The 16878-nt window shown below is 39.0% G+C and overlaps 1 protein-coding gene across 1 annotated transcript in view; it reads right to left on the reverse strand.

The window, feature by feature from the left end:
* Nucleotides 1-16878, reverse strand: part of LOC106060704 (uncharacterized) — a 43411-nt gene that overhangs the window by 14373 nt on the left and 12160 nt on the right. The window contains exon 2 of the mRNA XM_056006959.1: nt 497-612. Coding sequence (XP_055862934.1) covers nt 497-612 — 116 coding nt within the window. The remainder of the gene's footprint in view (nt 1-496; nt 613-16878) is intronic.

Consider the following 16878-nt stretch of genomic DNA (forward strand, 5'->3'; position numbering starts at 1 on the left):
CACGTCAGATACGGCCATGTCATCAATTAGAAAAGACCAGGCCTTTAGGGACCCTATATAACAGCTAGGGTATCATGGACGAGTCTGTCACAACTTCCAGATCTACGATTCAGTACGGTACGACAGAGTTCAACAAGGTCCAGCGGAGCCAGTAGAGCAGCGGTTCTCAACCTTTTATGCTCGCCGACCCTTTTTTTACAATCCCCCACTTTGCCGCTACCCCCCTCCAAACACACACACATACAGCAATAGAAGAGTAGACAATAATAATCCACAATTTCAATGGTCTTAGGCGACCCCTGGCAAATCGTCAATCGACCCCCCAAGGGGGTCGCGACCCACAGGTTGAGAACCCCTGCAGTAGAGTTTTACTGTTACAGCAGTACAGAATTCATACGGTGGTTCAGACATCCACGACAGAACATTTGTACAGTCAGTGTTACGTTTTGCCAAATGTACATTATGTGATTTATTGGACACTAAAGTGTTACTTTACTTTGGAGCCGCCGAGTTGTCAAGTTCTTTGAGTTGGTATTGTCACGTGGTGCAGTTTGCTGAGAGCCTGGAAAGTGAGAGTCGTTACGGTATATGCGCTTCAAGAGGAAAATAAACCTAAAATAGAGAGACGCCATTAGAGTGGTGGAGAATTTGAGAGATAGAGAGTGTCGTGCGCGCGTGAAGTTTTCTTTTTGTATTCAATATTGGTGTTTTAGTGTATAGAGATTAAAAAAAACAACAATGTCAGCTTTCATTTAATAAAAATAATAAGGCGAATTTTAACCAAAATAAGAAGTCCAATTACTTTCATAGTCACTGGCATATAAATATAGATCTAAATCTATCTCGATCTCTTAAAAGAATCAAAAGCGATATTTTGCTAGTCGATAGTAAATGTAAAAGGCAGATCTGAATGTTTATCGGCTTTATGTTGGAAATCTACCTTCTATTATAGGTGGCTCGTAAAGTTAATTTGACCGTGATTGTGTACTAGGTAGAGTATGAATAAAGTACAAAGACGTAGGCCTATTTATTTTCAAACAAAAAAATCTTAATTTTGACTTATTTTCTTATCCCTATTCAGACTAGGCCCCGCGGCAATCCGTTTCGCATAGGGCCCCGAAATCTGTAGGACCGGCCCTGATAACAATCGACTTTTATTGAAGCTTAATCATGACAGGGGGATTGAAATAGTAATGAACCAAATGAAAAAGTCCTTCGAAACGTGGAAGAATAATAACGGAAAGAGTTATCGGTACGTAAGTACATAGTTTTAGTAAGTAGGCTGATCTTTCGGTACGGGTGTCGCTATTGAAAAGTATTTGGTGTAGCGGCATCGCAAGATCTAGGTTTTCTTTTCGTTTCAGGGTGTTAGACTGGGGGCTATGGGAAAGAGTGTCGCCTTTCCGCCCCTGGAGCCGTATCGTTAGCTATCGTTGTTGGAGGTGTAGGGAGTTGATGTTTTGTAGGGCGCCAAGATGGAGTGTGCGTGTGGAAGGTGTGTTATTGCTATTTGAATATTTATTAATGAAATGCTAACCACAATGGGAGGCGCGGTGGCTGAGCGGTAAAGCGCTTGGCTTCCGAACCGGGGACCGGGGTTCGAATCCTGGTGAAGACTGGGTTTTTAATTTCGGGATCCTCGGGCGCCTCTGAGTCCACCCAGCTCTAATGGGTACCTGACATTAGTTAGGGAAAAGTAAAGGCGGTTGGTCGTTGTGCTGGCCACATGACACCCTTGTTAACCGTAGGCCACAGAAACAGACGACCTTTACATCATCTGCCCTATAGACCACAAGGTCTGAAAGGGGAACTTTACTTTACTAACCACAATGATATTGATATATATGTAAATAGTTTATTAATTTACAATTACGTATTATTAAATATTGTTCACGTAGACAGTTGTTGTTCAATCAGTAACAGTTCCGTTGGATAATGTCTAGTCGTTGTTCAATTTAGTTTTCGGTTCAACTGCTAATATTCTTTGTTTTCGGTTTGCACTAATCAGGAGCGGAAGCCTGGGCCCCTACATCATACCCTAGATGAGCCCTGAAAAAAAAAAAAACAACCTCTCCTGACAGAGAGGGCAGAAATGCTTAACTATAAATCGATTCCATGTTGACCGAACAAGACACTATTCAATACAAATAGCAACAAGAGACATCAATTATTTCGATGCTTACAAATATCGATACCCGATTGTATCGGGGAGACATTTGATACCCACTTCGTCACGTGCAAGCTCTCGACATTCATGCAGACCTCCTTCTCCCCTCCCCTGCCATGAACAAATTCTTCGCTATTCTATCCTTTAATATAGAGCGCGTCCACTGGTTTAACGAGATGAATGTCTAAATCCCAGTTTTTAAAACGTGGTCTAAACTCTAAGCCAATCCATGTTTTTAGTTGAACCAGACTTCTGTGCGCTTCTGTTACTACTAAATATCACTGATGAAATACATACGAGCAAATAAACTCTTGAGATCTACATCTAATACTAGTGCCACTAGGCCTGACTAGGGTGTAATGGCCATGGAGGGAAATGGGGAAGGAATGCAGATCAAACCAGGGTACAAGCGGCAGTTGTTTTGCACGGCTACACCGATTAACAGCTGCAAGAAGACCAGCTATTTAACTTTCATGTTTGCAGTGCCGCCATTATTAATTGGGTCTTGGGAACATTTAAGCGGGAAAATGGTAAACTAGTTCCTAAATCGTTTTGGTTCGTGAGTTTTAGGATACCAAACTTTTTTTTTTGTCAGACAAATTAGGGTAGTAACTTGAAACTGCTTTAAGACTGCTAACACGAGGCTGCTAACATGAGACTACTAAAATAAGACTGCTAACATGGCACTACTAACATGAGGCTGCTATAATGAGGCTGCTAAAATAAGACTGCTAACATGACACTACTAACATGAGGCTGCTAAAATAAGACTGCTAACATGACGCTTAACATGAGGCTGCTAGAGTAAGACTGTTAACATGACACTACTAACATGAGGCTTCTAAAATAAGACTGTTAACATGACACTACTAACATGAGGCTGCTGACATGAGGCTGCTAAAATAAGACTGCTAACAAGATGCTACTAACATGAGGCTGCTAACATGAAGCTGCTAACGTGATGCTACGAACATTAGGCTGCTAAAATGAGGCTGCTAAAATAAGACTTTTAACATGAGGCTACTAACATGAGGCTGCTAACATAAGGCTGCTAACATGAGGCTACTAATATGAGGCTGCTAACATAAAGGCTACTAACAACAGCCTACTAAATGAGCCTACATACATAAGGCTAACCAGAGACTGTTAACGTGAGGATGCTAAATTAAGAGTGTTGAGACTACTAGCATGAAGGCTCTAATATGAGGCAGCTAACTTGAGGCTGCAAATTTCTACTGCTGAGGCTGCTAACTTGAGGCTTCAATCTCGAGGCTGCTAACATGACAAGTGGTTGAAATCCTGGGATGGCTCCAACAAAGCCAGTGGTGTCTGGCAGCATTTGCGTCGCCCGGACCGTGACGATCCATGGTGGAGGCTAAAAAGGTCTGAACAATCAACCTTTGCGCAGTGTAGAACGGGGCACTGCCCTGTTGGTGCTTACTTTGCCCGTTTCCGGCCAAATTTTGATGCCCGATGCCGACATTGTGGAGAGTCGGTGGAAACAGTGGCGCATATCTCGCAAGAGTGTCCGCATGGGATAGTTTGTCTGCAGAGTCACTTGACCTGTATGAGAGCTTTAAGGCACTACTCCTAACAGCAGAGTTTCTCGCCAGGGTTCTACGGGAGGACTAATCCTTCCAGTCTTGTTACCAATTGGAGTTCATCTCAGGTCCAGATTACACTAGTGTTCAGACCTATAAGAATTGTCTTTTCGTAACGATAGGCAGAGAAAGCGCTGTGGAGACATTAAAGAATGGACTGGCCTGTCATTGAAAGAAATTCTATCCAAGGCAAAAGACAGAGAGGAATGGAGAAAGGTGGTCTACAGATCATGTGTGGTGCCCCAACGGTTCAACAGAGTAGCTTAGAGATAAGTGAAGGTAAACGATACAGCAAGAGACCCAGTATAGACATGCGCAGTGATAGAATTAACTCCGACTGCTAGAATAGACATGCGCAGTGATAGAATTAACTCCGACTGCTAGAATAGACATGCGCAGTGATAGAATTAACTCCGACTGCTAGAATATATTTATTTTTCTACCACAATGCAAGCATAGATCAAGCCGAAAGCCATTGATTCACTACAGTTTAAAATGAGTTTAAATCTCTTATTTACGTAAATAAGATTAATAGATGTACATAACAGTTACTATTTTAATAATCTTATAGGACTAAATTTTGGAAGCAACAGTGGAGATACAAGAGTTCTTCTCCCTGAAGGCAGGATTAAATCATAACGTGACGTTTTCAGAAGTTTTGCTGGAAGCTGACAGTTTGATGAAGTATGCACAACATGTCCTACCTGTTTTTCTTTAATTTGGTTAAAGCTAAGAATAGAGTCGCTTTGATATCATATACCCTCCACTCTCGTTGAATAATTAGACCTAAACATTTAAGATTAAAACACTTAAATGTGTTAAGACTAAATGTCTATAAGAACTTCGTCAAACTTTGATAGCACACACACACATATATATATATATATATATACAATATCTTATTAACGAATGCTAGGATACGTATGTAAGGAAGGAAAGGACATTATTAGAGATCATGCTCTTGAGTCACGTTATGTGGACACTGCAAAATAATTTTACATTCATACATTTAAATATCGTAGCCACCTCGTCAATGCTGCTTAGTTAGCAGACATCTTCCCTTTGGTCACGCAAAATAAATTCAACCGTTCTGACTAGCAGACGACCAACAGATGTTAACAGACGAGTGTAGCGCAAACATTCTAGAAGATTTTAAGTAGAAGATGAAACAACTTCTTTTAATTAAACTAGTCGACCGGCGGCGTAGCATACGCCGCTATTTTGCAGGGCCGGTCTCAGGCCACTGCAACCTATGCGACCGAAGGATCCGCACTTTCATGGAACCCGCGCTAATTCAAGGTGTATACATTATTAAATTAAACCATTTTATAACTTAAAACAGATTTCCCGCGCCCTCCTGTCGATTTACCAGGAGCTCCTGGAAATCTCCAGAAATTGCAAAATATACGAAAAAGTCCTTAAAATATACGGAAATATATATATAAAAAAAATTCATTTTTGGGTGTCAATCAATATGGAAAACGCCAATCCTACGCGCTATTAATAAAAACGGCATTATGCCGTAATTATGTAATCAGGTGAAAGAAGCTTCTCGCGCCTCAAACTAATGAAGAATTACTTGACGTCAACAATTCTCAAAGATAGATTGAAACATTTGGTAATTATTGCTATTGAGCGTGATCTATGTAGGAAACAGAATTATTATGATACACTGTATGAGGCTCGTAAAGTAATTCTGTACGTAGTAAAGAATGAACAAAATGCTTAGAAGAATTTATTTTCTAATACAAACTCTTGATTTCACTTATTGTCCGCTTTCCTACCCAAACTTGGCCCCGCGAAATCCGTTTCGAATAGGGCCCCACATTGCCTTAAGTCCGGCCCTGCTAGTTAGTGTTTGTAAAATGTTTGTTTGTGAAATGTTTTACATGTTTCGGGTGTTATTTCAGAGTTGACGAAGGGGGATGGGAGCGGGCAGGGTTTGACAGTGCAGCACGCAGCCATCCGTAGCGAGCTGTGAAAACGTGTCCCCCCCCCTCTTGTTTTTTATCCGCAGAAATAAGAGAGTGATCTTTCCTTTACTTCTCGTTTAAACTCTTGAGGGAAGAAGAGAATTATATATATATATATATATATATATATATATTCTAGAAATGTTTGTAACATTTCTGATTATGTCATTTTTACTTGGTTAATTTTCAAACCTAAATTTAGAAGTATAATGATAATATATGAGTTTTGTGTGTGTGTTCTTTTAAAAAATAAAGTCAACGCCTTCGCAACAGCTTGTCGACACGACACCCCTCCCCACCTCAGGGGGGACGCGCCCCAACAGTTGGAGAACCGCTCATCTATTCTTAAATTAAACACATACGTTTGAATTTTTGTTAGAAATTGGACAGTTCATGAATATTGTTAGGAAAAGAATAAACCAGCTCAAGGACCTCACTTGCAAAATTCTAGTTTGGCCTTTTCTTTCGAAGTAATAAAAAGAAATAAATTTGAATTTGGCTAGACAACGGATAAAATACTTTTAGTGAACGGACTGTGCGTCTTCGGGTATTTCTTTCTTCTTCTTCTTGCCAGCTTTATTGCTGCTGAGCTGTGAGCTCTTTTGCAGGCTGTGCCAAGGAAAAAAATGTGTGCTGTTTTCTTCAGTTGTTCAGCACTGCCGTACAGGGTGTTGGTTATGTTGGGCTGTAGTGGTAGTAGGGTCTGCCTAAGGTGGATTAGGAAGGGGCATTCAAAGAGGATATGGTTTAAGGTTTCATAAGGGTGGGCGCAGTGTCTGCAAAGGGGGAGTTGTGTGGAGTTTATTTTGTTCAGATGGTAATTTAACAGAGGTGTGTGTCCTGTTCTTAGTTGGAAGATTGTAGATTGCTCTTTGCGAGGGAGGAAGTTAATACTGTCCAGGTTGTTAGGCATAGTCATTTCTTTGTACAAGGCTCTGCCTGTGTTTCCTGATGCCCATTGGTTGAGCCACTCCTCTTTGTGATTGTTGACTAACATTGACCTTAGGGTGAGGTAGCTTACAGGTCTGTCTGGATGTTCCATAGATGAACCTGCCTTTGATAGCTTATCTGCCTTTTCATTTCCCATGATGCCAATGTGTCCAGGGATCCACTGTAGTGTGATATTGATATTTAATTATTTTGATATCATATGGTGGATTATCACAATTAGTGTTGTATTTCATTCATTCAAGACACTGATACATTAAAGTTCATGAGCATTTTGCGCATTGTCTATTAGATCTAGATCTAAAAGCCTATCATTAGAATAGTATAAAGTGTAGTAGATCAATACATTCGCTTAACAAGAATCTTTTATCGGGGAGAACAATATGGCGGGGTATGTTCATTTTCATTGTGTGTTAAATCTAACAATCATTTGGTATTGTTAAGAGCAAAATACTCGCCCTAAAAGTTGTCCGAAGGAGATGTTTTTCCTGTTGTCTACTTAAATCTAGGTGTTTAGGTATTTAGGATACCACAGGTCTGGATGGAAACGCGATTACCTGATTTCATGTATTTTTTTTTTTGAAGCTGTTCACTGAAGATAAAGAATAACTTAAGAAGTTCTCATAGAACGGGTACCTACCACTATGCAATTAAATAAAGGCACATTCCTCGTTCCATATGCTAGGACAAATTTGTACAAATACTCCTTCTTCCCTAGGGCTATTAGTTGCATGGAATGGGTTGCCTGAGCTAGCCAGGAAAACTAATGACTTGGCAGAATTTAGGTCATGGGTTAATATGCATGATTGAATGCATGACGCGTAGGACATAATCATCTTCTTTTTTTGAAGTAACGTCTGTATTATATAAGGTAAGATAAAATTAATACAAGTTGTGATATAGGCGCAAAAAATCATAAAAGTATTGAGCTCAAAAGGTTTTAGATCAATACATTGATCTCATCAAGTTTCAAAGTAAATAACTCGTTGCATCACGCAGACATGTTTCTTTTTTTTTTTTGTTCTCTTTGATAATAGCGATGAAACGATCTATAGTTCTAGTGTGTAACCTACTCGCCACACCTTTCGACGGGGAGACCAACACCTACACTACGCCACAGGATTAGACGGGGATCTCAGGAGATTGGCACCCTTATTGACGCCACAGGATTAGACGGGGATCTCAGGAGATTGGCACCCTTATTGACGCCACATGATTTGACGGGGATCTTGTGAGATTGGCACCCTTATTGACGCCACATGATTTGACGGGGATCTTGTGAGATTGGCACCCTTATTGACGCCACATGATTTGACGGGGATCTTGGGAGATTGGCACCCTTATTGACGCCACATGATTTGACGGGGATCTTGGGAGATTGGCACCCTTATTGACGCCACATGATTTGACGGGGATCTTGGGAGATTGGCACCCTTATTGACGCCACATGATTTGACGGGGATCTTGGGAGATTGGCACCCTTATTGACGCCACATGATTTGACAGGGATCTTGTGAGATTGGCACCCTTATTGACGCCACATGATTTGACAGGGATCTTGTGAGATTGGCACCCTTATTGACGCCACATGATTTGACAGGGAGATCGGGACCAGTATTGACGTCACACGATTAGGCGGAGTATCTGAGGAGAGCGACACCCACATTAATGCCACACCATTAGATAAGACTCTAGGTAGCTCGGCACTCACAATGGCGCCTCTCAATAGTTCTAGCGACTTATGATTACCTCTCCTGACAACCCAAAGGACTCGTTATAAGCTTATTATCACCGTTAAAAGCTAAAAAGATTCTAGAAATAAAAAAAAATCACCCTTTGGGTCAGGATTTTGTGATCTTACCATCACAAAAGAGATACAAGACACCGATAGCAAAGACAAACAGACAAAAGCACTCTTCTACTCTCCTGGCAATCAAATCATTAAAAAGAAACAATCTGATATAAACTTTTTACATGTCAATTATGAGTGAGTCTGGTGTGAATATACATTTTGTTTTTTTATAGTTATAATGTTTTGTTTGGTGTAATGCACAAATTGTAAGACAATTTACATACGGACAATAAAGATTATTATTATTATTATTATTATTATTCACACTATGCATAACATAATTTTTTTTTAAACATTCCCTTGTGCTGGCCCCATGACACCCTGCTCTTTAACCATTGGCCAAAAGACCTTAACATCATCTGCGCTATAGATCGCAAGGTCTGAATAAAATACCCAGAAAGACACAAAGATAGAGGCACATTTCGTATTCCATTCCTTCTTCTCAAGTGCCATTATAGCATGGAATGGGTTGCCTGAGTCAGACATGAAAACAAAAAAAAAAGAAAAGTTTAGGTCTCTAATCAACACGAACGACTAGATTATCTCATGGATACGCGTAGTACGAAATTATCTTCTCTTTTGAAGGAACTCTATGACCTATCTTATCTTATATATTACACACACACACACACACTCACACACACGACACACATACACACACACACACAGATATATATATATATATATATATATATATATATATATATATATATATATATATATATATATATATATATATATATATATATAATGTGTGTGACTTATAAGATAAGACGCCTACACAGATTCCCACAAAGCTTCGGACAAAAAAAAAAAAATAGATCAAATTAAAACAGAACTAGTTCACCTGTTTAGCAGCTCAACTATAACAAGATAGCAGAGAGAAGAATCTTTTCAACCCGGGATACTTTGTGCAGTGGAATTGGACTTTTGACTTTTCAAGGGAAATAAAAGAGAGAAAACACACGATCCAGAAAAAAAGAGAAAAAAGAAAGATCAGACTTTTAGCGCTTGGTATCATGTCCTGTAAGTGGCTCTTCGTCCTGAACTTATGTCTTAAGACTGGAATATTTCCTCTTTTAGAGCCTAAGCTAAAGACCGGCATACTATTAGTTTGTTATGATGTGGTCTCTAAGTAGCTCTGTTGTTCAGGCTTTAAACGACTGTGACGTGGCTGTCTTGTGGTGGGCCGACGGCGACGGCGGTGGAGGGGGGGGGGGCTTAATGCCAACGCATGCGTTTTGATTTTTTTTTTTTTAAATATCAGCCAATCAGTGTCAGGTTTACAACTTTGAATTACGCATACATTGTAAAGAGTCTTGGTGTTGGTTGGGGGGGGGGGGGGGAGAAGAGAAAAAAACAACAACATTACTTTGACAACCACGATATGAAATAGAAAAATTATAAAAAAAATGAGATGGCTAGTTAGAAAGATGTTTGACTATCAACAGAAGGACTAATGTTCAAATCTGGAAACGACCATATTTCGTGTTGCTAATTAAGTTTCTGAAACATTTTCTAGTTTTCAGACTAAATATTGATCCGGGCCACAACAACATTCATTGACCCGGATATACTGTAGATACTCTCTTCTGTACGGTTCAGAGTAATACACATATTGTCACTAACACAAATATGGGAAAACTCCAGACCAGCGGTTCTCAACCTTTTATGCTCGGCGACCCCTTTTTACATTCCCCACTCTGACGCGACCCCCCCCCCCCCACACACACACATAGAACAATAGAAGAATAGACAAAAACAATCCATATTTTCGATGGTCTTGGGCGACCCCTGGCAAATCGTCATTCGACCCCCAAAGGGGTCGCGACCCACAGGTTGAGAAACCCTGCTCCAGACCTTTGCTAACAGATGCCTACGCCGGATAATGGACATGTAGTGGCCGGAAAAGATAACTACTGTCAATTTATGGGAGAGAACTCTAGACAAAACCCATAGATATAAAAAAAAAGCGAAAGTGGAGCTGGATAGGAGCTGGATAGGAGCTGGATAGGAGCTGGATAGGAGCTGGATAGGAGCTGGATAGGAGCTGGATAGGAGCTGGATAGGAGCTGGATAGGAGCTGGATAGGACACACCTTGCGAAAACCAGCTGCCAATGTTGCAAGGCAGGCACTTGATTGGAATCCACAAAGAAAGAGGGCAGGCCCAAACATACATGGAAGAGGTCAGCAGTGAGGCTGAGGATGCTGGAATGACATGGGAGCAGATGAAGAAAGCTGCTCAGAACCGAGTTTGGTGGAGGGGTGTGGATTCGGCCCTGTGATCTTTTTAGGACGAAGTAGATCACTTCCATAATCTATAACGTCATTTAGTTCATCCCCCCTCCCTGCTCTCACTTGTTGGCCTGTTAACTCTTTCTCTCCGTAATTATTTACCACATTCTGGTGGAATCAACGTTGGTATCGCCAGTTAGGAGAGAAGGAGTTAATTGGGTGATTTTTACCAGACATCAGAACAAAACGAATCCAATAACACACGAATATTCACAATTGACTGGAGTAACACCTTAAGTAAACTCACTAACTTTAGAGACCCTTCAGGACAGAAGAATACAAAGTAAAGTACCTATAATATTACTTACTTAATCCTGTGTACTCCGAGAGAGTATAAATTTGGCATTTTATAGTCGCTATTTCCGAGTAATTTCCATTTACCATTGCAAAGCATTGCGTTTTGAATATGAAAAGTATTATTACTAACAAGTTTGTTAACCTACAATTTTGGTCATATCATTCTAAAATTTCTTTATTTAAAAAAAATAAATAAAACGAAATGAATATAAAAACAAAAGAATTTGTTTAAAAGAAAATGAACCCGTCAAACATTTTTTTTGTTTTGTTTTGTATGAAGTTGTTGAAATTGTCCTCAAGAAGAGTTGGCAGCAAATGAATCTTCTACTTGAGTTCATCACCTCCCTTGGTCAAGTAGGAAACACTTCAAATTGTTCCCCTTGACTGCCATGTGGATAGCCTCCCCTTGCCTCTACGTCTGCTCTTGAAGTACGCAGACAAGACAGCCTGCGCGCGAAGCGAAACAAAATCTTCAAACGATGTTTCAAGTTGGGTTTTTTTTCTGATTATTTTTTTCTTTATTTGCTTTTAAATCTCTACGTTGCCATTATTTTGACATCTCTTTTCTGAATTAAATGTTAAAAATCCGAACACCAACTTGTATATGTAATTCCTTTAGTTGCCTCCCCTTCTTGTATATGCAATTCCTTTAGCTACCTCCCCTTCTTGTTTGTATTCGCCTGTTAATACTAGTGTGATCAGGTGCTAAACCGGACGATAGGTATGGACCAATAATAACCTCCCACTTTTTTTTTTGGTTGTTTATTTTTAAACCTCAATATAGCCGAAATGTAATTTCAGTTTGCCAGATTGAAATAGTTTCCAAACTCTATCGGCACTTGCCGCTCCTTTGGATACAGCGTCTGCGTGGACAAGGGGGAGACTGACGTGTAGGCGACATCGTTATGACCACAGCTAATGCCCAGGCATTCGTCTCATTTTCATGGGATGGCCCCTTAGTTGCTTCGCGACTGAAGGAGGCCATAGAATAGAAAGTTACATTTATGGCAGCCACAACTCAATTTTATTTTATTCAATAATGATAATATCCACGCCATTGTAAAAGAACAGGTTCGTTGTCTTCTCTACGTCACTTTCTTCCTTTATTGCGTCACTCTCTTCCTTTATTGTGTCACTTTCTTCCTTTATTGCGTCACTTTCTTCCTTTGTTGCGTCACTTTCTTTCTGTTCCTTTTTACGTCACTTTCTTCCTTTATTGCGTCACTTTCTTTCTGTTCCTTCTACGTCACCTCCTTCCCCTTTTTACGTCACTTTCTTCCTGTAATTTCGCCACTTTCTTCCTGTCACTTCTACGTCACCTTCATCCCCTTTTTACGTCACATTCTTCCTTTATTGCGTCACTTTCTTCCTTTATTGCGTCACTTTCTTCCTTTATTTCTACTGTTCTATTCTTTTCCTTTAATCTCTACTACATTCTTCCTTTTTTTATTTCTAGGTCATATTCTATCTTTTTTATTTTGTTTCTTGGCCATTGAGTTTCTAGACTAAAAGCTTGAGTGTCCCAAAGGAAATGTTTAAGACTGTGCATTGTATTAGCATGTCTACAGTATTCAATTAAATATTGTGTAAAATAGACACACACACAAAAGTCCACTGCTATGTAGATGTACATTCTTCAAACAATAAGAATCAAACATTTCAAGGAAGGATTAACAAAATGTCTTTCTAGACTCATTGAATCACAAATGAACGAGTTTGTATCACTGTTCTTTTTAACAATGTTCACTTGTCTTGAGGCTGGGTTTTTAAAGTGGTTTTTTTTACTTGCTTTATGTGTTGTTTGTTTTTAAGTCGAGGTCAGATCGTTAATGAAAAGAATGGATCTAGATCTAAAACGTCTGTATACCCAGATCTACCTAGCTAGATGCAGACCGATGTTCTATCTCTCCCTTTCTCTCTCGTCTGTTTCTAGGCTTCGTGTTAACGAGCGTGCCGTGTGGCCAGCACAATGACTAACCACCGAATGTCAGATACCCTTAAGAATTGGGTGGACTCAGAGGCGCCATAAATTCAGGGATTTAATTTTTTTTTATCGTAATTTAAACTTGAGCTTGAGGTGCGCCACCCAGTCATTCCCCCCCCCCTTTTTTTTTACCGAAGACACGCGCAGACGACGAAAAGAAATCCAAACAGACCCCCCCCCTCCCCCACCCCGGCGGACATTGACAACGAATTGGTCTGCATTGAATGTGGCAAAATATGCAGAGCGCAACAGGGTTCGCTTGGTCATGTGAAATACTTCCAGGGACGGATTTAGGTAAGTGGACGCCCCGATGCAGGATTTTTTTGTGGAGGCCTCTACAAATTTTAAAAAAGCTTTAATAAAGATCCACCTATGAATAATTGACTTTTGCTAATGATGTCTGCTAAATGACTTCTACTAAAAGACCTCCGCTAAATGACGTCTGCTAAATGACTTCTGCTAATGACGTCTGCTAAATGACGTCTGCTAAATGACTTTTGCTAATGATGTCTGCTAAATGACTTCTACTAAAAGACCTCCGCTAAATGGCGTCTGCTAAATGACTTTCGATAATGATGTCTGCTAAATGACTTGTATTTAAAGACCTCCGCTAAATGACGTCTGCTAAAAGACCTCCGCTAAATGACGTCTGCTAAATGACTTCTGCTAATGACGTCTGCTAAATGACGTCTGCTAATGATGTCTGCTAAATGACTTCTACTAAAAGACCTCCGCTAAATGACGTCTGCTAAATGACTTCTGCTTAATGACTTATTCTAAAAGTAGTCTGTTAAATGACATCTGCTAAATGAGTTCTGCTACAAGACTTCTGCTAAATGACTTCTGCTTAAAGGGAAACTCCGATAGTTTTTCAAATTTTAGTTATTGACTTATTTAAATTCTGCGTAAAAAGTTGTAATAGTAAACATTATATCATTTTTTATTTAAATGCTCGGAAAATTTTATATTTATAAATTAGACAGAAAATTCTTCACGCCCCCCAAAAAAACGGGGTTCTGCGAGATGTTTTTAGTTTTTAAAAACGTGACGTCACAAGGGTGCTGGCTAAATTTAGATCTAGACCTATATAACCGATAAACTCTCTAGTCTAGATCTAGACCTATCGGATCGCATTTATTGTTACGCTTCACAGCTAGATGTAGTCTCCACGTTGATTTATAATCGGTCTTTGTTTATAAATAATATTCTAGATCTAAACCTCTATTTCTACTTGAAGAAAATGAAATACTGTTCTTCAGCTTGTTGCAGTAGTTCCAATGACAAAGATACAATCAGCAAGTATGCTGATACAGAAATTAGTGTCTCTTTTCATTTGTTTCCAAGAGATGAAGTTTTAAAGGGAAAATGGGAAAAATTTATTCGTCTGAAGAGGAAATATTTTACAAAGGCATTAGCTAATTCCTATTTATGCTCAAACCATTTTGAGAGAAGCTGTTTCAACAACTTCATTGCTGTGGAAATGGGAATTTGACAAAAAAAATGAAGCTAATACCAGGTGCAGTACCAACAATACATTGGATTTCCAGGCCAAAGAATTCGATTAAAGAGAAACTCCGATGGTTTTTCAAATTTGAGTTATTGACATATTTAAATTCTGCGTAAAAAGTTGTAGGCCTAATAGTAGCCTAAACATTTTACCGTTTTTTATTTAAATGCTTAGAAACATTTATATTAAATAAATTAGTTAGTAAATTCTTGACGTCTAAAAAAAAAACGGGGTTCTATGAGATTTTGTTTTAAGCTAGTTCATACGTCACTTCCCTCAACAATACTGAAAGAGAAACTAGATTGTATATGTATAGATAGATCTAAAAGCATTAGGATAATCAACTCGAGAAAATGAGTAACATTTTCATCTAAGCCCCTCCCTGTCCCAAGAAGTAAATAGATCGTGTGTCTGACTGATTCGAACAAACTGGTCAGTGTAAGGCTAGTCGAGACTACGTGTAGTCGGTCATGACAAGACAACCAAGCGATAGTGTTTGTTGTGTGTTGAGTGGTCTGGCGAGAAAATACAGACTGCCGTGATTAGTCAAGCATGAAAATCTACTTTGAATACGCATTTTTTCTTTGCTTACAAGATCCTATATCTAACTGCATAGACCAAGATATATTTCTTTTACGAGAATGTAAACTTTGCTGTATGGTCTCCTGTTATACAATAAGTCAATAGATTAAAACACATTTGTGACGTCACATAGAAACCCGGTGAATGTCTGACTGTTTTGGATGCGCAGGAAAATTACGTCGGAAAAACATCAATTACTAAGTTATTATTGCAAAGAAAAAAAAAAGAATCATATATTCATTATCTGTAAATCAAAACACATATTATATCAAAAATTGTCAAAACCATCGGAGTTTCCCTTTAATGACTTATGCTAAAAGACGTCTGCTAAATGACTCCTGCTAAATGACTTCTGCTACATGACTTCTGCTAACAATTTTTATGAATCGAACGGCGTTTCGTTTTATACATCACAGACTTTCCCTCCGAAGTGAGGATTATTAACCTACATCCTAGCCGAGACGTCCTGCAGAATTTCCAGTTGTCAGGGTTCAAACTCGCGACTAACGTGACGAGAGTCCGCCTGAGTCCGGAGGGTATACCACACGGCCAGGCAGACAGTCGGTACTAGAGAAAAACAATGTTACGTACAAAGACACATTATCGTCTAAAGCAGTGATGAGCAATTTTTGTGAAGAGCGGGCCAAACAAATTGAATGGAAAATACAGAAATTTAGCTTCAGAATTGAGGATATCACAATTGAACTAAAACTAACGCTGTATGAAGCAATGATTGTTTCGGTAATAGAGTTGGGTGGACTCAAGGACGTCCTAAAACGTACACCAAAATTGAGTTTAGGCTGTTTGTAAAACTCTACAAATGGGACAACAACTTTGAGTCAGTTTGAGTGCATCTTAGAAATTAAAATTCGCACTATCACTGGTTCATCTGGTATTGAAAACTTCAATTCTCACATTGCAGATAAAATTTTTTACTCTTTAAAATATTATCTCAAAACATGTTGCGGGCCGGATTTAACTTTTCCGGTGGCCGGAGTTGGCCCGCGGGCCATAGTTTGTCCATCACTGCTCTAAAGGGAATATCTTCCAGTCAGAAAATTAAACACAATTACATGTTTATGAAGCTATACTAAACACATAAAAACTGATCACATGGTATTTAAGTATTTTTAAAGTTTGTATTTTGAGAAAGCCATAACTACTTGAAGAAAATGCAAGCAATTATTTTGTTCACATATGTCGTATTATGTGTGCTTATAATAAAAATAAGAACAACAATGGACTAAATATCATGCTGGCTAGCAACAAGATCAAATAACTCTACTCTACTTCTGCCGCCAGAGTTTTTTACCAATTTCGACTGCTATCAACTATCAGTAATTTCCAAATTTCTCCCTCACTTTTTATCTCTTCCATAGAGTCCATTTCATTGGTCTATCAACCTCAATCTTTGACCCCATCCTTTTTTTTTTTCCAAAATTTATTACAGTCAGCGTCCAAGTCGCTTCCCTTGTTTTTGTTTTTGACAAAAATAAAAAAAATAAAAACAATTGTGTAAATATTGCGACATTGGAAAAGCATTTCACTTGTCTTTGACAGTTACAAAAATATTTAAAATATCGACTTTTGTATTCTCCACATTTGTGTTATGAGGTTAAACAAATGTAGACTAAAACTGTACAGACTTACAAAAAGTGGTGTAGCCCATAG

Source organism: Biomphalaria glabrata, chromosome 12 (genome assembly GCF_947242115.1).
Source record: "Biomphalaria glabrata chromosome 12, xgBioGlab47.1, whole genome shotgun sequence".
Lineage (NCBI taxonomy): Eukaryota > Metazoa > Mollusca > Gastropoda > Planorbidae > Biomphalaria > Biomphalaria glabrata.